Source organism: Sinohyriopsis cumingii, chromosome 2, assembly GCF_028554795.1.
Source record: "Sinohyriopsis cumingii isolate HCF-2022 chromosome 2, ASM2855479v2, whole genome shotgun sequence".
NCBI classification, from domain to species: domain Eukaryota; kingdom Metazoa; phylum Mollusca; class Bivalvia; order Unionida; family Unionidae; genus Sinohyriopsis; species Sinohyriopsis cumingii.
In genome coordinates this window covers 165,131,786-165,157,756 of record NC_142962.1, presented here as the reverse complement: position 1 = coordinate 165,157,756, position 25,971 = coordinate 165,131,786, and the positions used below count along the sequence as shown (strand labels likewise).

Below are 25,971 nucleotides of genomic sequence, written 5' to 3'. Positions count from 1 at the left end.
GACAGATGATGGTCTATGCTGACAGATGATGGTCTATATCTATACAGACAGATAATGGTCTATACAGACAGATGAAGGTGTATGCAGACAGATGATGGTCTATGCTGACAGATGATGGTTTATGCTGACAGATGATGGTCTATACAGACAGATGATGGTCTATACAGACAGATGAAAGTGTATGCTAACAGATGAATGTGTATGCAGACAGATGATGGTCTATGCTGACAGATGATGGTCTATGCTGACAGATGAAGGTCTATGCAGACAGATGATGGACTATACAGACAGATGAAGGTGTATGCTGACAGATGAAGGTCTATGCAGACAGATGATGGTCTATGCAGACAGATGATGGTCTCTGCAGACAGATGAAGGTGTATGCTGACAGATGAAGGTCTATGCAGACAGATGAAGGTCTATGCTGACAGATGATGGTCTATGCTGACAGATGAAGGTCTATGCTGACAGATGATGGTCTATGCTGACATATGAAGGTCAATGCTGACAGATCATGGTCTATGCTGACAGATGATGGTCTATGCAGACAGATGAAGGTCTATATAGACATATGAGAGTCTATGCAGACAGATGAGTCTATACAGACAGATGAAGGTATATCCTAACAGATAAGGGTCCATACTATCAAATGAGTGTCTGTATTCAGTGTAGACTATGATATGCTGTCATCTTATATAACCAATCAAGGTGTACAATGTAATTTCATTACACTATATCAAGCAAATTGTTTCATTACACAACATCAAGCAAACTGTACGATGTGATTTCATTACACTACATCAGGCTATTTGAACAATGTCTGCAATTTCATTACACTGTATGAAACAAATTGTACAATGTTTGTAATTTCATTACACTATATCAAGCAAATTGTAGTGTTTGCAATTTCATTACACTATATCAACCAAATTGTAGTGTTTATAATTTCATCACACCATATCAAATGAATTATAACAATGTTTGTGATTTCGTTGCACTATATCAAGCAAATTGTACAATGTCTGTAATTTCATTACACTATATCAAGCAAATTGTACAGTGTTTGTGATTTCATTGCACTATGTCAAACAAACTGTACAAGGTAATTTCATTACACTTTTTCAAACAAATTGTATGTTTGTAATTTCATCACACTATATCAAACAAATTGTAAATGTTTGTAATTTCATTACTATATCAAGCAAACTGTACATTTGTAATTTCATTACACTATATCAAGCAAATTGTACAATGCAATTTCATTACACTGTATCAAGCAAACTGTACAATGTAATTTAATTACACTTTATCAAGCAAATTGTACAATGCAATTTCATTACACTGTATAAAGCAAACTGTACAACGTAATTTCATTACACTATATCAAGCAAATTGTACAATGTAATTTCATTACACTATATCAAGCAAATTGTACAATGTAATTTCATTATACTACATCAAGCAAATTGTACAATGTAATTTCAATACACTGTATCAAGCACATTGTACAATGTAATTTCATTACACTGTATCAAGCACATTGTACAATGTAATTTCATTACACTGTATCAAACACATTATACAATGTAATTTCATTATACTGTCAAGCACATTATACAATGTAATTTCATTACACTGTATCAAGCACATTGTACAATGTAATTTCATTACACTGTATCAAGCAAAATGTACAAAAATATGCATTACTGAGTAATAACTACCTGACTTCTCCTGTTCTCCAATAGAGACCTCTCATACAGTTGAGCATTCTTCAGTCCAATACCACAGAAGGCCAAGTATGAACCAAACACCTGTCAGTGAGAAAATAATACATTAGCCAACCAACTGTCAGGGAAAACATACTAAATGAACCAAACACCTGTCATGGAGAAAAATAATACTTCAACCCTCTACACATATCAACACAATGTGAATTTGTTTTGTTGCCTATCAATTTCATAGTTTTGTGAAAAATAACATTATGTCAGTACTTTAACTTGTGGATCTGGGATGCCTGAGGAGTGATCTATAGGACTGGAAGGGGTCTGTGGGTCTGGGAAGAGGTCTGTGGGACTGGAAGGGGTTTGTGAAAGGATCATATTATTTCCACAGAAGTATTATGTACTGAGTATTTAAATTAAAAGCTGCCATGCAATCCTCAAAACATGGTAAATTGAGAGTAATAAAACACATGTAATTATTATTGCCATCTAAAGACTCCTAATAGAGTATGCCCACAGATTGCCATCTAGAGACTACTGACAAGGAGCATGCCCATAGATCGCCATTTGAGACTACTACATAGAGTATGCCCATATATTGCCATCTAGAGACTACTGACATGGAGTATGCCCATAGACTGCCATCTAGAGACTACTGATGTAGGTTATGCCTATAGATTGCCATTTAGAGACTACTGACAGAGTTTGCCCATAGACTGCCATCTAGAGACTACTGACATAGAGAATGCTCATAGATTGCTATCTATCAACTTGAAAGTATTCAGCTTACAGGGCATCTAAGAAATTCACCAAGAGAATATTAAGAGACAATTAAATATACTCCGTTGCACATCTCTGGTGGCCTAAGTGGTTAGAGTGTCCACTTCAGATGCAGGAGGTTATGTTTTCAAACCCCAGCCAAGTCATACCAATGACTTATTTAAATGGTACTGGCAGCAGCCTTGCTGGGCGCTCAGCATTAAGAGGTTAATGTTAGGACTGATCAGCCTGGTATCAGAATAATATGGCTGGGCAGAACATCATACTACATGTCTGCGGCATGATGCCTCTGTGCAAGACATGACTATAAACTGCCACACTGCGGACATCATAGTGATATTGCTCAAATTGTTAAAGCTATGCTAAGAATATAACAAACACACAGAGAATGTAAACTACCAGGAAGGCAATATTCCCTATTTAAAGCAGGCTAAAGAAAACAAACTTTTTCCCTTCTTGAAATATGAAAAGCTAGCAATTAATGATTTAATATATTCACATGACAATGATAATCATGACAATTGATATACCATATGGCAGTAATCAAACTGCACATGGTTTGGCAATGAGCTGGGCATAAGTGAGAGCAGAGGGTGTGGTAATGTTGTTAGTGGTTGACCAGTTGGGGACAAGTGAGAGCAGAGGGTGTGGTAATGTTGTTAGTGGTTGACCAGTTGGGGACAAGTGAGAGCAGAGGGTATGGTAATGTTGTTAGTGGTTGACCAGTTGGGGACAAGTGAGAGCAGAGGGTGAGGGTGTGGTAATGTTGTTAGTGGTTGACCAGTTGGGGACAAGTGAGAGCAGAGGGTGAGGGTGTGGTAATGTTGTTAGTGGTTGACCAGTTGGGGACAAGTGAGAGCAGAGGGTATGGTAATGTTGTTAGTGGTTGACCAGTTGGGGACAAGTGAGAGCAGAGGGTGAGGGTGGGGTAATGTTCTTAGTGGTTGACCAGTTGTGGACAAGTGAGAGCAGAGGGTATGGTAATGTTGTTAGTGGTTGACCAGTTGTGGACAAGTGAGAGCAGAGGGTGTGGTAATGTTGTTAGTGGTTGACCAGTTGGGGACAAGTGAGAGCAGAGGGTATGGTAATGTTGTTAGTGGTTGACCAGTTGTGGACAAGTGAGAGTAGAGGGTATGGTAATGTTGTTAGTGGTTGACCAGTTGTGGACAAGTGAGAGCAGAGGGTGTGGTAATGTTGTTAGTGGTTGACCAGTTGGGGACAAGTGAGAGCAGAGGGTGAGGGTGTGGTAATGTTGTTAGTGGTTGACCAGTTGTGGACAAGTGAGAGCAGAGGGTGTGGTAATGTTGTTAGTGGTTGACCAGTTGGGGACAAGTGAGAGCAGAGGGTATGGTAATGCTGTTAGTGGTTGACCAGTTGGGGACAAGTGAGAGCAGAGGGTGTGGTAATGTTGTTAGTGGTTGACCAGTTGGGGACAAGTGAGAGCAGAGGGTGTGGTAATGTTGTTAGTGGTTGACCAGTTGGAGACAAGTGAGAGCAGAGGGTGTGGTAATGTTGTTAGTGGTTGACCAGTTGGGAACAAGTGAGAGCAGAGGGTGTGGTAATGTTGTTAGTGGTTGACCAGTTGGGGACAAGTGAGAGCAAAGGGTGAGGGTGTGGTAATGTTGTTAGTGGTTGACCAGTTGGGGACAAGTGAGAGCAGAGGGTATGGTAACGCTGTTAGTGGTTGACCAGTTTATTCATAAAACATGTACATTATTACTCTATTGAACAATGGGACCAGGAGTGTAGAAGTTCCCTGTGAGAGTGATGAAAATTCAAAGAACATCGGTAATGGCCTATCTAAGAACATCGGTAATGTCCTATCTAAGACAGAAAAGGGGAATTTCTAATGCAATACATCAATACTGTATCATGGATCATTCAAGGCTTTTCAAACTATAAACAGTCATTTAGTTTCCTTCAATATTGTTGTAAATTTGACATTGTGGGGTTTTAAGAGAAAAATGTTGGAGTAATATTTCTCCAGAAGGATCTGCTGTATATGATCCAATTAAAGGGACAAAGATCTCCTGTATATGATCCAAATAAAGAGAGAAGGATCTCTAAGACATGATCCAATTAAAGGGACAAGGATCTCCTGTATGTGATTCAAGTAGAGAGACAATGATCTCCTGTATATGATCCAAGGATCTCCTGTATATGATCCAATTAAAAGGACAAGGATCTCCTGTATATGATCCACGTAAAGGGACAAGGAACTCCTGTATATGATCCATGTAAAGGGACAAGGATCTCCTGTATATGATACATGTAAAGGGGCAAGGATCTCCTGTATATGATAAAAGGATCTTCTGTATATGATCCACCTAAAGGGACAAGGATCTTCTGTATATGATCCAAGTAAAGGGACAAGGATCTCCTGTATGTGATTCAAGTAGAGAGACAAGGATCTCCTGTATATGATACATGTAAAGGGGCAAGGATCTCCTGTATATGATAAAAGGATCTTCTGTATATGATCCATGTAAAGGGACAAGGATCTTCTGTATATGATCCAAGTAAAGGGACAAGGATCTCCTGTATGTGATTCAAGTAGAGAGACAAGGATCTCCTGTATATGATACATGTAAAGGGACAAGGATCTCCTGTATATGATCCATGTAAAGAGACAAGGATCTCCTGTATGTGATTCAAGTAGAGAGACAAGGATCTCCTGTATATGATCCATGTAAAGGGACAAGGATCTCCTGTATATGATCCATGTAAAGGGACAAGGATCTCCTGTATATGATCCATGTAAAGAGACAAGGATCTCCTGTATATGATTCAAGCAGAGAGACAAGGATCTCCTGTATATGATCCAAATAAAGGGACAAGGATCTCTTGTATATGATTCCAGTAGAGAGACAATAATCTCCTGTATATGATCCAATTAAAGGGAAAAGAATCTCCTTTATATGATCCAAGGATCTCCTGTATATGATCCAAGTAAAGGGACAATGATCTCCTGTATATAATCTAATTAAAAGAACAAGGATCTCCTCTATATGATCCAATTAAAGGGACAAGGATCTCCTGTATATGATTCCAGTAGAGAGACAATAATCTCCTGCATATGATCCAATTAAAGGGACAAGAATCTCCTGTTTTTGATCCAAGGATCTCCTGTATATGATTCAAGTAACAGGACAAGGATCTCTGGTTTAACATCCAAGCATCTCCTGTATATGATCCAAGTAAGAAGACAAGGATCTCCTGTATATGATCCAAGGAAGGACACAAGGATCTCCTGTACATGATCCAAGTAAGGAGACAAGGATCTCCTGTACATGATCCAAGGAAAAGGACAAGGATCTCCTGTATATGATCCAGTTAAAGGGACAATGATCTCCTGTATCTGATCCAGTTAAAGGGTCAAGAATCTCCTGTATCTGATCCAAGTAAAACGACAAGAAACTCCTGTCTTTGATCCAAGTAAAAGGACAAAGATCTCCTGTATATGATCAAGGACCTACTGTATATGATCCAAGTAATGAGACAAGGATCTCCTGTATATGATCCAATTAAAGGGATAATGATTTCCTGTATGTGATTCAAGTAGAGAGACAAGGATCTCCTGTATGTGATCCAAGTAAAAGGACAAGGATCTCCTGTATATGATCCAATTAAAAGGACAAGGATCTCTTGTACATGATCCAAGGATCTCCTGTATATGATCCAATTAAAAGGACAAGGATTTCCTGTATATGATCCATGTAAAGAGACAAGGATCCCCTGTATATGATTCAAATAGAGAGACAAGGATCACCTGTATATGATCCAATTAAAGGGACAATGATCTCCTGTATATGATCGAATTAAAGGGACAAGGATCTCCTGTGTATGATTCAAGTAGAGAGAAAAGGATTGCCTGTATATGATCCATGTAAAGAGACAAATATCTCCTGTACATGATTCAAGTAGAGAGACAAGGATCTCCTGTATATGATCCAAGTAAAGGGACAATGATCTCCTGTATATGATCCAATTAAAAGGACAAGGATCTCCTGTATTTGATTCAAGTAGAGAGACAAGGATCTCCTGTGTATGATTCAAGTAGAGAGACAAGGATCTCCTGTGTATGATTCAAGTAGAGAGACAAGAATCTCCTGTACATGATCCAATTAAAGGGACAATGATCTCTTGTATCTGATCCATGTAAAGAGACAAGAATCTCATGTATATGATTCAAGTAAGGAGACAAGGATCTCCTGTATATGATCCATGTAAAGGGACAAGGATCTCCTGTAAATGATCCAAATAAAAGGACAAGGATCTCTTGTATATGATCCAAGGATCACCTGTATATGATCCATGTAAAGAGACAATGATCTCCTGTATATGATCCATGTAAAGAGACAATGATCTCCTGTATATGATTCAGGTAGAGAGACAAGGATCTCCTGTATATGATCCAATTAAAGGGACAAGGATCTCCTGTATATGATTCAAGTAGAGAGACAAGGATCTCCTGTATATCATCCAATTAAAAGGACAAGGATCTCTTGTATATGATCCTGTGTATGATCCATGTAAAGGGACAATGATCTCCTGCATATGATCCATGTAAAGAGACAATGATATCCTGTATATGATTCAAGTAGAGAGACAAGGATCTCCTGTATATGATCCAAGTAAAAGGACCTGAATCTCCTGTGCATGATCCAAGGATCTCCTGTATATAATCCAAGTAAAGGGACAAGGATCACTTGTATATGATCCAAGTAAAGGGACAATGATCTTCTGTACAAGATTCAAGTAGAGAGAAAATGGTCTCCTGTATATGATCCAATTAAAGGGACAATGATCTCATGTATATAATCCAATTAAAAGTACAAGGATCTCCTGTGTATGATCCAATTAAAGAGACAAGGATCTCCTGTATATGATCCAGTTAAAGGGACAAGGATCTCCTGTATATGATTCAAGCAGAGAGGCAAGGATCTCCTGTATATGATCCATGTAAAGAGACAATGATCTCCTGTATATGATTCAAGTAGAGAGACATGGATCTCCTGTATATGATCCAACTAAAAGGACATGGATCTCTTGTATATGATCCAAGGATCTGCTGTATATGATCCATGTAAAGAGACAATGATCTGTATATGATTCAAGTAGAGAGACAAGGATCTCCTGTATATGATCCAAGTAAAAGGACCTGAATCTCCTGTATATGATCCAAGGATCTCCTGTATATGTTCCAAGTAACGGGACAAGGATCTCCTGTATATGATCCAATTAAAAGGACAAGGATCTTCTGTACATGATTCAAGTAGAGAGACAAGGATCTCCTGTGTATGATTCAACTAGAGAGACAAGGATCTCCTGTGTGTGATCCAAGTAAAAGGACCTGAATCTCCTGTATATGATCCAAGGATCTCCTGTATATGATCCAAGTACAGGGACAAGGATCTCCTGTATATGATCCAAGTAAAGGGACAAGGATCTTCTGTACAAGATTCAAATAGAGAGACAAGGATCTCCTGTATATGATCCAATTAAAGGGACAAGGATCTCCTGTATATAATCCAATTAAAAGTGCAAGGATCTCCTGTATATGACCCAATTAAAGAGACAAGGATCTCCTGTATATGATCCAGTTAAAGGGAAAAGGATCTCCCGTATATAATTCAAGTAGAGAGACAAGGATCTCCTGTATATGATCCATGTAAAGAGACAATGATCTCCTGTATATTATTCAAGTAGAGAGACAAGGATCTCCTGCATATGATCCAATTAAAAGGACAAGGTTCTCTTGTATATGATCCAAGGATCTGCTGTATATGATCCAGGTAAAGAGACAATGATCTGTATATGATTCAAGTAGAGAGACAAGGATCTCCTGTATATGATCCAAGTAAAAGGACCTGAATCTCCTGTATATGATCCAAGGATCTCTTGTATATGATCCAAGTAAAGGGACAAGGATCTCCTGTATATGATCCATTAAAAGGACAAGGATCTTCTGTACATGATTCAAGTAGAGAGACTAGGATCTCCTGTATATGATTCAAGTAGAGAGACAAGGATCTCCTGTGTGTGATTCAAGTAGAGAGACAAGGATCTCCTGTGTATGATCCAAGTAAAAGGACCTGAATCTCCTGTATATGATCCAAGGATCTCTTGTATATGATCCAAGTAAAGGGACAAGGATCTCCTGTATATGATCCATTAAAAGGACAAGGATCTTCTGTACATGATTCAAGTAGAGAGACTAGGATCTCCTGTATATGATTCAAGTAGAGAGACAAGGATCTCCTGTGTGTGATTCAAGTAGAGAGACAAGGATCTCCTGTGTATGATCCAAGTAAAAGAACTAGGATATCCAGAATATGATCCAAGTAAAGAGGCAAGGATGATGTTATCTAGTTGTTCAATATATATGCTTCATGATGCAACACTGAATTTGACAATAAAATTTAACACAAGAATTAGATTTCTTAGATTGTATCACTTATACCTTAGATTTTATTTGGGGTGAGGTACTGTGGGAAACTGATTCATTTTCAGTACAAAGAAAATGTAAACGTTGTTGTATAAATTTATACTGCCTGACCAGCATGTTTTATATGGCAGGATGCCTGATGATTTTGATGGCAATTTTACATGAATGGCAGGATGCATGATGATTTTGATGGAAATTTTACATGAATGGCAGGATGCATGATGATTCTGATGATAATTTTACATAAATGGCAGGATCTATGATGATTTTAATGGTAATTTTACATAAATGGCAGGATGCCTGATGATTTTGATGGTAATTTTACATGAATGGGGGGCCCCCAAGTGGCTGAGTGGTCTAAAGCACTCTGTTACAGATCACTGCCATCTCACCTCTGTCTGCGTGGGTTCGAGTCTCTGATTCAGCCAATGTGGGTATGTGAGAAAACTTGCCAGTAGCTTCTTGTGGGTCGGTGGTTCTTTCCGGGGGTTTTCCCGGGTTCTTCCTCCACCATTAATACTGGCCACCATGCATAGCCTATCATGTGCTGAAAAATGGTGTTAAACCCTACAACAACAACAACTTGAATGGCAGGATGCATGATGATTTTGATGGTAATTTTATATGAATGGCAGGATGCCTTATGATTTTGATGGTAATTTTACATGAATGGCAGGATACATGATGATTTTGATGGTAATTTTACATAAATGGCAGGATGCATGAACATTTTGATGGTAATTTTACATGAATGGCAGGATGCATGATGATTTTGATGGTAATTTTACATAAATGACTGATTGCATGATCATTTGGATGGCAGTGTTTTAAAAAGAAGATTGCAAGATGATTTTGACAGCAATTTGACATGCTTAGCAAACTTTTGGTAAGAGCAATGATACTACATGGTTGTTTCCTCATGACCTTTCAAGGTTGTATCTTATTTCCATGTTGACAAATGAGAAGAGTGCATACATTTGATTAAAATGCACTTTAAATTTTCCTTGTAAATTTTCAGAAGCTACTGATTTACTTTTATTTGTGAATTTATTTGACCTGTCAACACTATCTGACCATCTGGTTTACTTTTATCTGAGAATTTATCTGACCAATCAAGACAATTCGACCGTGAAGCTTACTTTTGGTTTAGACACTTATTTCACCCATCTACATAACTTGGCCATCTTTTTCATCTTTATTGGATTTTCAAAACTTGATATCTTTGTTGTCACATAACTAATGAAGCTAGAAATATTGGGATATGATGTTTAAATAAGTCTATCTGTTGTTGACTTATTTACAAACGTCATATGGAAAGTACATCTTTGTTGTTTTGGTTTTAATGCCATTTCTCAACACAAGATAGGCTATAGATGGTGCCCAGTATAAGTGGTGGAGAAAAAACCAAGAAAGCCCCAGTAAGGAGCTAAAAGCAAGCTTTCTTACATAATCATAGTCTGGCTGAGCCTGAGACTCACACCCATATCAGATGACAGTGATTGTTAAAGGTGAGTAATTAAGACCACTCACCCATCTGGGGCCCAGGAAAGTACATAACAACCAACAAAAGATACAGAGGAGCAGAGTCTCATTTGTCCTCTTTAACAACAATCTTTGTTGTAGTTTAACCATGACGGTATTGTCAGTCTCTTTAACTGAGAAATGCATTTCAGCATCAGAATGAACAGTTATTTTCTGGTAAAGATACGGAAAGATAGGTTTCGTTCAAGCTGCAAATGTTTATCTTATTTACAATTTTCCCAAGATCTACTAGCTTTCCTCTATTATAACCATTAAAATTCCAGCTTGCAGTAGTAAGAACTGACATTACCTATACCCTGTGATTGATACTGCCTATTCACTGCCTGACATTACCTATACCGTCATTGATACTGCCTATTCATTGCCTGACATTACCAATACCCTGTGACTGATACTGCCTATTAACTGCCTGACATTACGTATACCCTACCATTGATACTGCCTATTCACTGCCTGACATTACCTATACCCTACCATTGATACTGCCTATTCACTGCCTGACATTACCTATACCCTACCAATGATACTGCCTATTCACTGCCTGACATTACCTATACTGTCATTGATACTGCCTATTCACTGCCTGACATTACCTATACCCTATCATTGATACTGCCTATTCACTGCCTGACATTACCTATACTGTCATTGATACTGCCTATTCACTGCCTGACATTACCTATACCATACCATTGATACTGCCTATTCACTGCCTGACATTACCTATACCCTGTGACTGATACTGCCTATTCACTGCCTGACATTACCTATACTGTCATTGATACTGCCTACTCACTGCCTGACATTACCTATACCCTACCATTGATACTGCCTATTCACTGCCTGACATTACGTATACTGTCATTGATATTGCCTATACATTGCCTGACATTACCTATACTGTCATTGATAATGCCTATTCACTGCCTGACATTATGTATACCCTACCATTGATACTGCCTATTCACTGCCTGACATTACCTATATACTACCATTGATATTGCCTATTCACTGCCTGACATTACCTATACTGTCATTGATACTGCCTATTCACTGCCTGACATTACCTATACCCTACCACTGACACTGCCTATTCACTGCCTGACATTACCTATACCCTACCATTGATACTGCCTATTCACTGCCTGATATTACCTATACCCTACCATTGATACTGCCTATTCACTGCCTGACATTACCTATACCCTGTGATTGATATTGCCTATTCACTGCCTATCATTACCTATACCCTATGATTGATACTGCATATTCACTGCCTGACATTACCTATACCCTGTCATTGATACTGCCTATTCATTGCATGACATTACCTATACTGTCATTGAAACTGCCTATTCACTGCCTGACATTAAATATACTCTACCATTGATACTGCCTATTCACTGCCTGACATTACCTATACTGTCACTGATACTGCCTATTCACTGCCTGACATTACCTATACCCTACCATTCATACTGCCTATTCACTGCCTGACATTACCTATGCTGCCATTGACACTGCCTATTCACTGCCTCACATTACCTATACTGTCATTGATACTGCCTATTCACTGCCTGACATTACCTATACCCTACCATTGATACTGCCTATTCACTGCCTGACATTACCTATACCCTGTCATTGATACTGCCCATTCACTGCATGACATTGCCTATACCCTACAATTGATACTGCCTGTTCACTGCCTCACATTACCTATACTGTCATTGAGACTGCCTATTCACTGCCTGACATTACCTACACCCTACCACTAATACTGCCTATTCACTGCCTAACATTACCTATACCCTACCATTGATACTGCCTATTCACTGTCTGACATTACCTATACCCTACCACTGATACTGCCTATTCACTGCCTGACATTACATTTACCCTGTGATTGATACTGCCTATTCACTGCCTATCATTACCTATACCCTGTGATTGATACTGCATATTCACTGCCTGACATTACCTATACCCTGTGATTGATACTGCCTATTCACTGCCTAACATTACCTATACTCTGTGATTGATACTGCCTATTCATTGCCTGACATTACCTATACTGTCATTGATACTGCCTATTCATTGCCTGACATTACCTATACCCTACCATTGATACTGCCTATTCACTGCCTGACATTACCTATACCCTACCACTGATACTGTCTATTCACTGCCTGACATTACCTATACCCTACCATTGATACTGTCTATTCACTGCTTGAAATTACTTACACCCTGTGATTGATACTGCCTATTCATTGCCTGACATTACCTGTACCGTCATTGATACTGCCTATTCACTGTCTGACATTACCTATACCCTACCATTGATACTGCCTATTCATTGCCTGACATTACCGATACTGTCATTGATACTGCCAATTCACTGCCTGACATTACCTATACCCTACCATTGATACTGCCTATTCACTGCCTGACATTACCTATACTGTCATTGATACTGCCTATTCACTGCCTGACATTATCTATACCCTACCACTGATACTGCCTATTCACTGCCTCACATTACCTATACCCTACCATTGATACTGCCTATTCACTGCCTGACATTACCTATACCCTACCATTGATACTGCCTATTCACTGCCTGACATTACCTATACCCTGTCATTGATACTGCCTATTCACTGCCTATCATTACCTATACCCTGTGATTGATACTGCATATTCACTGCCTGACATTACCTATACCCTGTGGTTGATACTGCCTATTCACTGCCTAACATTACCTATACCCTGTGATTGATACTGCCTATTCATTGTCTGACATTACCTATACTGTCATTGATACTGCCTATTCATTGCCTGACATTACGTATACCCTACCATTGATACTGCCTATTCACTGCCTGACATTACCTATACCCTACCAATGATACTGCCTATTCACTGCCTGACATTACCTATACCCTACCATTGATACTGCCTATTCACTGCCTGACATTAACTATACTGTCATTGATACTGCCTATTCACTGCCTGACATTACCTATACCCTACCATTGATACTGCCTATTCACTACCAGACATTAACTACACCCTACCACTGATACTGCCTATTCACTGCCTGACATTACCTATACTGTCATTGATACTGCCTATTCACTGCCTGATATTACCTATACCCTACCATTGATACTGCCTATTCACTGCCTGACATTACCTATACTGTAATTGATACTGCCTATTCACTGCCTGACATTACCAATACCCTACCATTGATACTGCGTGTTCACTGCCTGACATTACCTATACCCTACCATTGATGCTGCCAATTCACTGCCTGACATTACCTATACCCTACCATTGATACTGCCCATTCACTGCCTGACATTACCTATACCCTGTGATTGATACTGCCTATTCATTGCCTGACATTACCTATACCATCACTGATACTACCTATTCACTGCCTGACATTACCTATACCCTACCATTGATACTGCCTATTCACTGCCTGACATTACCTATACCCTACCACTGATACTGCTTATTCACTGCCTGACATTACCTATACCCTACCATTGATACTGCCTATTCACTGCCTGACATTACATATACTGTCATTGATACTGCCTATACATTGCCTGACATTACCTATACTGTCATTGATACTGCCTATTCACTGCCTGACATTATGTATACCATACCATTGATACTCCCCATTCACTGCCTGACATTACCTATATACTACCATTGATACTGCCTATTCACTGCCTGACATTACCTATACTGTCATTCATACTGCCTATTCACTGCCTGACATTACCTATACTGTTATTGATACTGCCTATTCATTGCCTGACATTACCTATACCCTGCCATTGATACTGCCTATTCACTGCCTGATATTACCCATACCCTACCATTGATACTGCCTATTCACAGCCTGTCATTACCTATACCCTACCATTGATTCTGTCTATTCACTGCCTGACATTACCTATACCTTGTGATTGATACTGCCTATTCATTACCTGACATTACCTGTACTGTCATTGATACTGCCTATTCATTGACTGACATTATCTATACCCTACCATTGATACTGTCTATTCACTGCCTGACATTACCTATAACCTGTGATTAATATTGCCTATTCATTGCCTGAGATTACCTGTAGCGTCATTGATACTGCCTATTCACTGCCTGACATTACCTATACCCTACCATTGATACTGCCGATTCACTGTCTGACATTACCTATACTGTCATTGATACTGCCTATTCATTGCCTGACATTACCTATACCCTACCATTGATACTGCCTATTCACTGCCTGACGTTACCTATATCCTGTGATTGATACTGCCTATTCACTGCCTGACATTACCTATACCCTACCATTGATACTGTCTATTCACTGCCTGACATTACCAATACCCTGTCATTGATACTTCCTGTTCACTGCCTGACATTACCTATACCCTGTCACTGATACTGCCTATTCACTGCCTGACATTACCTATTCATGCATATCCTGTGATTATACTGCATAGATAACAAAGAGTAAGAGTGCATATGGGACCCTCCCCAATGCATATTAACCTTCCAACAGACCAGTTAGACCCTCCCCAAGGCCAGTTAGTCTTTTAAATTACTATTATAAGTCTCATTAAGGAACATTTATTACTCAAGCAAAATGCCAACAAAATCAATATGTAAGGTCTAAATTAATGTCGACAGCTGTATAAACAACTGCTGATGGTAACATCTACAAAAAACAATACACTAAGGACTTGCAGCTGTCGATATGTATGTTAGAATTTTCTATTAAAATTAGAGACTGGAATAATTTGAAACCAAAAAGCAAATTATTACAAGATGTTTTAATTTATTCAATAAGGCAAATGCATCCATGCAAAAATTGGGTCCACATACTGTTGCCTTTGTTCTTTAGCTAATGAAGTGAAATAGACGTCAGCTAATAGTTAAAAAGTACCACGTAGTCATGGATATTTCCCACAGACATCAGCTAATAGTTAAAAAGTACCATGTAGTCATGGATATTTCCCACAGACGTCAGCTAATAGCTAAAAAGTACCATGTAGTCATGGATATTTCCCACAGACGTCAGCTAATAGTTAAAATGTACTATGTAGTCATGGATATTTCCCACATTGTTCAGTTGATTTTTTCTTGTCATGCAGAACCTTTCTAACTTGAAAAAACTTGTCAGTATGGGTCAGGCACCTGCAACTTTCCCTGGGGTGAGGACCAGATAAGTGACTGTAGAGCCACACTCCGTGATGTAAATTAACAGATAAAACCAGGATCTGGCCAGCAGGCCATATTTTACCAACCTATGGCCAGCAGGCCACATTTTACCAACCTATGGCCAGCAGGCCATATTTTACCAACCTCTGGTCAGTAGGCCAAACTGTGGCAACTTCTGGCCAGCAGGCCATATTTTACCAACCTCTGGTCAGTAGGCCAAACTGTGGCAACCTCTGGCCAACAGGCCAAATTTTGCCAACACCTGGCCTAGGTCTGTGTTTGGGTTTTTAATCATTCATGGAAGAAATAATTATTGCACAAGATTACCCTTAAACTGAATGAAGAAATAATGATTGCATAAGATTACCCTTAAATTGAATGAAGAAAAAATTATTGCATAAGAATACCCTTAAATTGAATGAAGAAATAATGACTGCACAAGAATACCCTTGAATCGAATGAAGAAATAATGACTGCACAAGATTACCATTAAATTGAATGAAGAAATAATGACTGCACAAGATTACCATTAAATTGAATGAAGAAATAATGACTGCATAAGAATACCCTTAAATTGAATGAAGAAATAATGATTGCATAAGAATACCCTTGAATCGAATGAAGAAATAATGACTGCACAAGATTACCCTTAAACTGAATGAAGAAATAATGACTGCACAAGATTACCCTTAAAGTGAATGAAGAAATAATGACTGCATAAGAATACCCTTGAATTGAATGAAGAAATAAGGACTGCATAAGAATACCCTTAAATTGAATGAAGAAATAAGGACTGCATAAGAATACACTTGAATTGAATGAAGAAATAATGATTGCACAAGAATACACTTGAATTGGATGAAGAATTTAGAACCCAACTATTCTGTCATGGAAGTCATTTAAAATTACTCTAGAGCTTGAGTTTGTTCCTGAGACTTTGCTTTGACCAATCCAAAATGATATTACTGTTGAAAGGTCAGTTTTGATTGGCTGACAGTAAAAACTCAAATCTAACTCATGTACAGATTTGTATATCTCCAGGCCAGATGGAACTACAATGTTTGAAAACATTAAATGGCTTCTTAAAGGGACATCTCCAGGCCAGATGGTACTACAATGTTTGAAAACATTAAATGGCATCTTACAGGGACATCTCCAGGCCAGATGGTACTACAATGTCTGAAAACATTAAATGGCTTCTTACAGGCACATCTCCAGGCCAGATGGTACTACAATGTTTGAAAACATTAAATGGCTGCTTACAGGGATATCTCCAGGCTAGATGGTATTAGAATGGTTGAAAACATTAAATGGCCACTTACAGGGACATCTCCAGGCCAGATGGTACTACAATGTTTGAAAACATTAAATGGCATCTTACAGGGACATCTCCAGGCCAGATGGTGCTACAATGTCTGAAAACATTAAATGGCTTCTTACAGGCACATCTCCATGCCAGATGGTACTACAATGTTTGAAAACATTAAATGGCTGCTTACAGGGATATCTCCAGGCTAGATGGTATTAGAATGGTTGAAAACATTAAATGGCCACTTACAGGGACATCTCCAGGCCAGATGGTACTACAATGTTTGAAAACATTAAATGGCTGCTTACAGGGATATCTCCAGGCTAGATGGTATTAGAATGGCTGAAAACATTAAATGGCCACTTACAGGGACATCTCCAGGCCAGATGGTATTAGAATGGTTGAAAACATTAAATGGCCACTTACAGGGACAACTCCAGGCCAGACGGTACTACAATGTTTGAAAACTGTATTTGACCTGTCCACAATGCCAACCAAGAGTATTATGTACTGTATTTGACCTGTCCACAATGCCAACCAAGAGTAGTATGTACTATATTTGACCTGTACATAATGCCCACTAACTGAATTGTGTACTATATTTGACCTGTCCACAATGCCAACCAAGAGTATTATGTACTCTATTTGACCTGTCCACAATGCCAACCAAGAGTAGTATGTACTATATTTGACCTGTACATAATGCCCACTAACTGAATTGTGTACTGTATTTGACCTGTCCACAATGCCAACCAAGAGTAGTATGTACTCTATTTGACCTGTCCACAATGCCAACCAAGAGTAGTATGTACTATATTTGACCTGTACATAATGCCCACTAACTGAATTGTGTACTGTATTTGACCTGTCCACAATGCCAACCAAGAGTATTATGTACTCTATTTGACCTGTCCACAATGCCAACCAAGAGTAGTATGTACTATATTTGACCTGTACATAATGCCCACTAACTGAATTGTGTACTGTATTTGACCTGTCCACAATGCCAACCAAGAGTATTATGTACTGTATTTGACCTGTCCACAATGCCAACCAAGAGTAGTATGTACTATATTTAACCTGTACATAATGCCCACTAACTGAATTGTGTACTGTATTTGACCTGTCCACAATGCCAACCAAGATTAGTATGTACTATATTTGACCTGTACATAATGCCCACTAACTGAATTGTGTACTGTATTTAACCTGTAGATAATGCCCACCAAGAGTAATATGTACTTTATTGACCTCTAAATAATTCCCAACAAGAGTATCACATAATAGCATTGGCCTGCATATAACAATCACCAACAGTATCATGTACTGTACTGACCAGTATATAGCACCCACCAAGACAGTATTGGTTTGAATGTAATGCCCACCAAGAGTATAATTTACTACACTACCTGTTTATAATGGCCATCAAGAGTGCCATGTACTTTACTGACCTGCATATAATGGCCACCAAAAGTGCCATGTACTTTACTGACCTGTGTATGGTGGACACCAAGAGGCAAGAATGCCATGTACTTTACTGAACTGTGTATAATGGTCACCAAAAGTGCCATGTACTTTACTGACCTGTGTATGATGGATACCAAGAATGCCATGTACTTTACTGAACTGTGTATAATGGTCACCAAAAGTGCCATGTACTTTACTGACCTGTGTATGATGGATACAAAGAATGCCATGTACTTTACTGAACTGTGTATAATGGCCACCAAAAAGTGCCATGTACTTTACTGTCCTATGTATGATGGACACCAACAATGCCATGTACTTTACTGACCTGTGTATGATGGACACCTAGAATGGCATGTACTTTACTGAGAATATTAAGAGACAATTAAATATACTCTGTTGCACATCTCTGGTGGCCTAAGTGGTTAGAGCGTCCACTTCAGATGCAGGAGGTTATGTTTTCAAACCCCAGCCAAGTCATACCAATGACTTATTTATTTAAATGGTACTTGCAGCTGCCTTGCTGGGCGCTCAGCATTAAGAGGTTAATGTTAGGACTGATCAGCCTGGTATCAGAATAATATGACTGGGCGGAACATCATACTACATGTCTGCGGCATGATGCCTCTGTGCAAGACATGACTATAAACTGCCACACTGCAGACATCATAGTGATATTGCTCAAATTGTTAAAGCTATGCTAAGAATATAAAAAACACACAGAGAATGTAAACTACCAGGAAGGCAATATTCCCTATTTAAAGCAGGCTAAAGAAAACAAACTTTTTCCCTTCTTGAAATATGAAAAGCTAGCAATTAATGATTTAATATATTCACATGACAATGATAATCATGACAATTGATATACCATATGGCAGTAATCAAACTGCACATGGTTTGGCAATGAGCTGGGCATAAGTGAGAGCAGAGGGTGTGGTAATGTTGTTAGTGGTTGACCAGTTGTGGACAAGTGAGAGCAGAGGGTATGGTAATGTTGTTAGTGGTTGACCAGTTGTGGACAAGTGAGAGCAGAGGGTGTGGTAATGTTGTTAGTGGTTGACCAGTTGTGGACAAGTGAGAGCAGAGGGTGTGGTAATGTTGTTAGTGGTTGACCAGTTGGGGACAAGTGAGAGCAGAGGGTATGGTAATGTTGTTAGTGGTTGACCAGTTGTGGACAAGTGAGAGCAGAGGGTATGGTAATGTTGTTAGTGGTTGACCAGTTGTGGACAAGTGAGAGCAGAGGGTGTGGTAATGTTGTTAGTGGTTGACCAGTTGTGGACAAGTGAGAGCAGAGGGTGTGGTAATGTTGTTAGTGGTTGACCAGTTGGGGACAAGTGAGAGCAGAGGGTGTGGTAATGTTGTTAGTGGTTGACCAGTTGGGGACAAGTGAGAGCAGAGGGTATGGTAATGTTGTTAGTGGTTGACCAGTTGTGGACAAGTGAGAGCAGAGGGTGTGGTAATGTTGTTAGTGGTTGACCAGTTGGAGACAAGTGAGAGCAGAGGGTGTGGTAATGTTGTTAGTGGTTGACCAGTTGTGGACAAGTGAGAGCAGAGGGTGTGGTAATGTTGTTAGTGGTTGACCAGTTGTGGACAAGTGAGAGCAGAGGGTGTGGAAATGTTGTTAGTGGCTGACCAGTTGGGGACAAGTGAGAGCAGAGGGTGAGGGTGTGGTAATGTTGTTAGTGGTTGACCAGTTGGGGACAAGTGAGAGCAGAGGGTATGGTAATGTTGTTAGTGGTTGACCAGTTGTGGACAAGTGAGAGGGTGTGGTAATGTTGTTAGTGGTTGACCAGTTGTGGACAAGTGAGAGCAGAGGGTGTGGTAATGTTGTTAGTGGTTGACCAGTTGTGGACAAGTGAGAGCAGAGGGTGTGGAAATGTTGTTAGTGGCTGACCAGTTGGGGACAAGTGAGAGCAGAGGGTGAGGGTGTGGTAATGTTGTTAGTGGTTGACCAGTTGGGGACAAGTGAGAGCAGAGGGTGAGGGTGTGGTAATGTTGTTAGTGGTTGACCAGTTGGGGACAAGTGAGAGCAGAGGGTGTGGTAATGTTGTTAGTGGTTGACCAGTTGTGGACAAGTGAGAGCAGAGGGTATGGTAATGTTGTTAGTGGTTGACCAGTTGTGGACAAGTGAGAGCAGAGGGTGAGGGTGTGGTAATGTTGTTAGTGGTTGACCAGTTGGGGACAAGTGAGAGCAGAGGGTGTGCTAATGTTGTTAGTGGTTGACCAGTTGGGGACAAGTGAGAGCAGAGGGTATGGTAATGTTGTTAGTGGTTGACCAGTTGGGGACAAGTGAGAGCAGAGGGTGTGGTAATGTTGTTAGTGGTTGACCAGTTTATTCATAAAACATGTACATTATTGCTCTATTGGACAGTGGGACCAGGAGTGTAGAAGTTCCCTGTGAGAGTGATGAAAATTCAAAGAGCATCGGTAATGGCCTATCAAAGAGCATCGGTAATGTCCTATCTAAGACAGAAAAAGGGAATTTCTAATGCAATACATCAGTACTGTATCATGGATCATTCAAGGCTTTTCAAACTATAAACAGTCATTTAGTTTCCTTCAATATTGTTGCAAATTTGACATTGTGGGGTTTTAAGAGAAAAATGTTGGAGTAATATTTCTCCAGAAGGATCTGCTGTATATGATCCAATTAAAGGGACAAGGATCTCCTGTATATGATCCAAGTAAAGAGAGAAGGATCTCTAAGACATTATCCAATTAAAGGGACAAGGATCTCCTGTATGTGATTCAAGTAGAGAGACAAGGATCTCCTGTATATGATCCAAGGATCTCCTGTATATGATCCAATTAAAAGGACAAGGATTTCCTGTATATGATCCATGTAAAGGGACAAGGATCTCCTGTATATGATCCAAGGATCTCCTGTATATGATCCATGTAAAGGGACAAGGATCTTCTGTATATGATCCAAGTAAAGGGACAAGGATCTCCTGTATATGATCCATGTAAAGGGACAAGGATCTCCTGTATGTGATTCAAGTAGAGAGACAAGGATCTCCTGTATATGATCCATGTAAAGAGACAAGGATCTCCTGTAGGTGATGCAAGTAGAGAGACAAGGATCTCCTGTATATGATCCATGTAAAGGGACAAGGATCTCCTGTATATGATCCATGTAAAGGGACAAGGATCTCCTGTATATGATCCATGTAAAGAGACAAGGATCTCCTGTATATGATTCAAGTAGAGAGACAAGGATCTCCTGTATATGATCCAATTAAAGGGACAAGCATCTCTTGTGTATGATTCCAGTAGAGAGACAATAATCTCCTGTATATGATCCAATTAAAGGGACAAGGATCTCCTGTATGTGATTCAAGTAGAGAGACAAGGATCTCCTGTATATGATCCATGTAAAGGGACAAGGATCTCCTGTATATGATCCATGTAAAGGGACAAGGATCTCCTGTATATGATCCATGTAAAGGGACAAGGATCTCCTGTATATGATCCATGTAAAGAGACAAGAATCTCCTGTATATGATCCAAGTAAGGAGACAAGGATCTCCTGTATATGATCTAATTAAAAGGACAAGGATCTCCTGTATGTGATTCAAGTAGAGGAACAAGGATCTCCTGTATGTGATCCAAGTAAAAAGACAAGGATCTCCTGTATATGATCCAATTAAAAGGACAAGGATCTCTTGTACATGATCCAAGGATCTCATGTATATGATCCAATTAAAAGGACAAGGATTTCCTGTATATGATCGATGTAAAGAGACAAGGATCTCCTGTATATGATTCAAGTAGAGAGACAAGGATCTCCTGTATATGATCCAATTAAAGGGACAAGGATATCCTGTCTATGATTCAAGTAGAGAGACAAGGATTGCCTGTATATGATCCATGTAAAGAGACAATGATCTCCTGTACATGATTCAGGTAGAGAGACAAGGATCTCCTGTATATGATCCAAGTAAAGGGACAATGATCTCCTGTATATGATCCAATTAAAGGGACAAGGATCTCCTGTATATGATTCAAGTAGAGAGACAAGGATCTCCTGTATATGATTCAAGTAGAGAGGCAAGGATCTCCTGTGTATGATTCAAGTAGAGAGACAAGGATCTCATGTATATGATCCATGTAAAGAGACAATGATCTCCTGTATATGATTCAAGTAGAGAGACGAGGATCTCCTGTATATGATCCAATTAAAAGGACAAGGATCTCTTGTATATGATCCAAGGATGTGCTGTATATGATCCAGGTAAAGAGACAATGATCTGTATATGATTCAAGTAGAGAGACAAGGATCTCCTGTATATGATCCAATTAAAGGGACAAGCATCTCTTGTATATGATTCCAGTAGAGAGACAATAATCTCCTGTATATGATCCAATTAAAGGGACAAGGATCTCCTGTATGTGATTCAAGTAGAGAGACAAGGATCTCCTGTATATGATCCATGTAAAGGGACAAGGATCTCCTGTATATGATCCATGTAAAGGGACAAGGATCTCCTGTATATGATCCATGTAAAGGGACAAGGATCTCCTGTATATGATCCATGTAAAGAGACAAGAATCTCCTGTATATGATCCAAGTAAGGAGACAAGGATCTCCTGTATATGATCTAATTAAAAGGACAAGGATCTCCTGTATGTGATTCAAGTAGAGGAACAAGGATCTCCTGTATGTGATCCAAGTAAAAAGACAAGGATCTCCTGTATATGATCCAATTAAAAGGACAAGGATCTCTTGTACATGATCCAAGGATCTCATGTATATGATCCAATTAAAAGGACAAGGATTTCCTGTATATGATCGATGTAAAGAGACAAGGATCTCCTGTATATGATTCAAGTAGAGAGACAAGGATCTCCTGTATATGATCCAATTAAAGGGACAAGGATATCCTGTCTATGATTCAAGTAGAGAGACAAGGATTGCCTGTATATGATCCATGTAAAGAGATAATGATCTCCTGTACATGATTCAGGTAGAGAGACAAGGATCTCCTGTATATGATCCAAGTAAAGGGACAATGATCTCCTGTATATGATCCAATTAAAGGGACAAGGATCTCCTGTATATGATTCAAGTAGAGAGACAAGGATCTCCTGTATATGATTCAAGTAGAGAGGCAAGGATCTCCTGTGTATGATTCAAGTAGAGAGACAAGGATCTCCTGTATATGATCCATGTAAAGAGACAATGATCTCCTGTATATGATTCAAGTAGAGAGACAAGGATCTCCTGTATATGATCCAATTAAAAGGACAAGGATCTCTTGTATATGATCCAAGGATGTGCTGTATATGATCCAGGTAAAGAGACAATGATCTGTATATGATTCAAGTAGAGAGACAAGGATCGCCTGTATATGATCTAAGTAAAAGGACCTGAATCTCCTGTATATGATCCAAGGATCTCTTGTATATGATCCAAGTAAAGGGACAAGGATCTCCTGTATATGATCCATTAAAAGGACAAGGATCTTCTGTACATGATTCAAGTAGAGAGACAAAGATCTCCTGTATATGATTCAAGTAGAGAGACAAGGACCTCCTGTGTATGATTCAAGTAGAGAGACAAGGATCCCCTGCATGTGATTCAAGTAGAGAGACAAGGATCTCCTGTGTATGATCCAAGTAAAAGGACTAGGATATCCAGAATGTGATCCAAGTAAAGAGGCAAGGATGATGTTATCTAGTTGTTCAATATATATGCTTCATGATGCATCACTGAATTTGACAATCAAATTTAACACAAGAATTAGATTTCTTAGATTGTATCACTTATACCTTAGATTTTATTTGGGGTGAGGTACTGTGGGAAACTGATTCATTTTCAGTACCAAGAAAATGTAAATGTTGTTGTATAAATTTATACTGCCTGACCAGCATGTTTTTTATGGCAGGATGCCTGATGATTTTGATGGCAATTTTACATGAATGGCAGGATGCCTGATGATTTTGATGGTAATTTTACATAAATGGCAGGATGCATGATGATTTTGATGGTAATTTTACATGAATGGCAGGATGCAGGATGATTTTGATGGCAATTTTACATGAATGGCAGGATGCATGATGATTCTGATGGTAATTTTACATGAATGGCAGGATGCAGGATGATTTTGATGGTAATTTTACATGAATTGCAGGATGCAGGATGATTTTGATGGTACTTTTACATGAATGGCAGGATGCATGATGATTCTGATGGTAATTTTACATGAATGGCAGGATGCATGATGATTCTGATGGTAATTTTACATGAATGGCAGGATGCAGGATGATTCTGATGGTAATTTTACAGAATGCCTGATGATTCTGATGGTAACTGTACATGAATGGCAGGATGCATGATGATTCTGATGGTAACTGTACATGAATGGCAGGATTCATGATGATTTTGATGGTAACTGTAAATGAATGGCAGGATGCATGATGATTCTGATGGTAACTGTACATGAATGGGTGGATTCATGATGATTTTGATGGTAATTTTACATGAATGGCAGGATGCATGATGATTTTGATGGAAATTTTACATGAATGGTAGGATGCATGATGATTCTGATGGTAATTTTACATAAAGGGTAGGATAATGGTAATTTTACATAAATGGCAGGATGCTGATGATTTTGATGGTAATTTTACATGAATGGCAGGATGCATGATGATTTTGATGGTAATTTTACATAAATGGCAGGATGCCTGATGATTTTGATGGTAATTTTATATGAATGGCAGGATGCCTGATGATTTTGATGTTAATTTTACATGAATGGCAGGATGCATGATGATTTTGATGGTAATTTTACATGAATGGGGGACCCCAAGTGGCTGAGTGGTCTAAAGCACTCTGTTACAGATCACTGCCACCTCACCTCTGTCTGCGTGGGTTCGAGTCTCGGATTCATCCAATGTGGGTATGTGAGAAAGCTTGCCAATAGCTTCTTGTGGGTCGGTGGTTCTTTCCGGGGGTTTTCCCGGGTTCTTCCTCCACCATTAATACTGGCCGCCATGCATAGCCTATCATATGCTGAAAAATGGCGTTAAAGCCTACAACAACAACAACAACAACAACTTGAATGGCAGGATGCATGATGATTTTGATGGTAATTTAACATTAATGACAGGATGCATGATGATTCTGATGGTAATTTTACATGAATGGCAGAATGCCTGATGATTTTGATGGTAATTTTACATAAATGGCAGGATGCACGATCATTTTGATAGTAATATTACACGAATGGCAGGATGCATGATGATTTTGACGGTAATTTTACATGAATGGCAGAATGCATGATGATTTTGATGGCAATTTTACATGAATGGCAGGATGCATGATGATTTTGACGGTAATTTTACATGAATGGCAAGATGCATGATGATTCTGATGGTAATTTTACATGAATGGCAGGATGCATGATGATTTTGATGGTAATTTTACATAAATGACTGATTGCATG

At 39.1% G+C, this 25,971-nt stretch overlaps 1 protein-coding gene across 1 annotated transcript in view; it reads right to left on the bottom strand.

Moving 5' to 3' along the window:
* The window catches only part of LOC149806247 (dual 3',5'-cyclic-AMP and -GMP phosphodiesterase 11-like), a 365,100-nt gene that overhangs the window by 214,390 nt on the left and 124,739 nt on the right, over nt 1-25,971 (bottom strand). Inside the window, exon 3 of the mRNA XM_089935456.1 lies at nt 1,722-1,811. Within this exon, the coding sequence (XP_089791582.1) occupies nt 1,722-1,811 (90 nt within the window). The remainder of the gene's footprint in view (nt 1-1,721; nt 1,812-25,971) is intronic.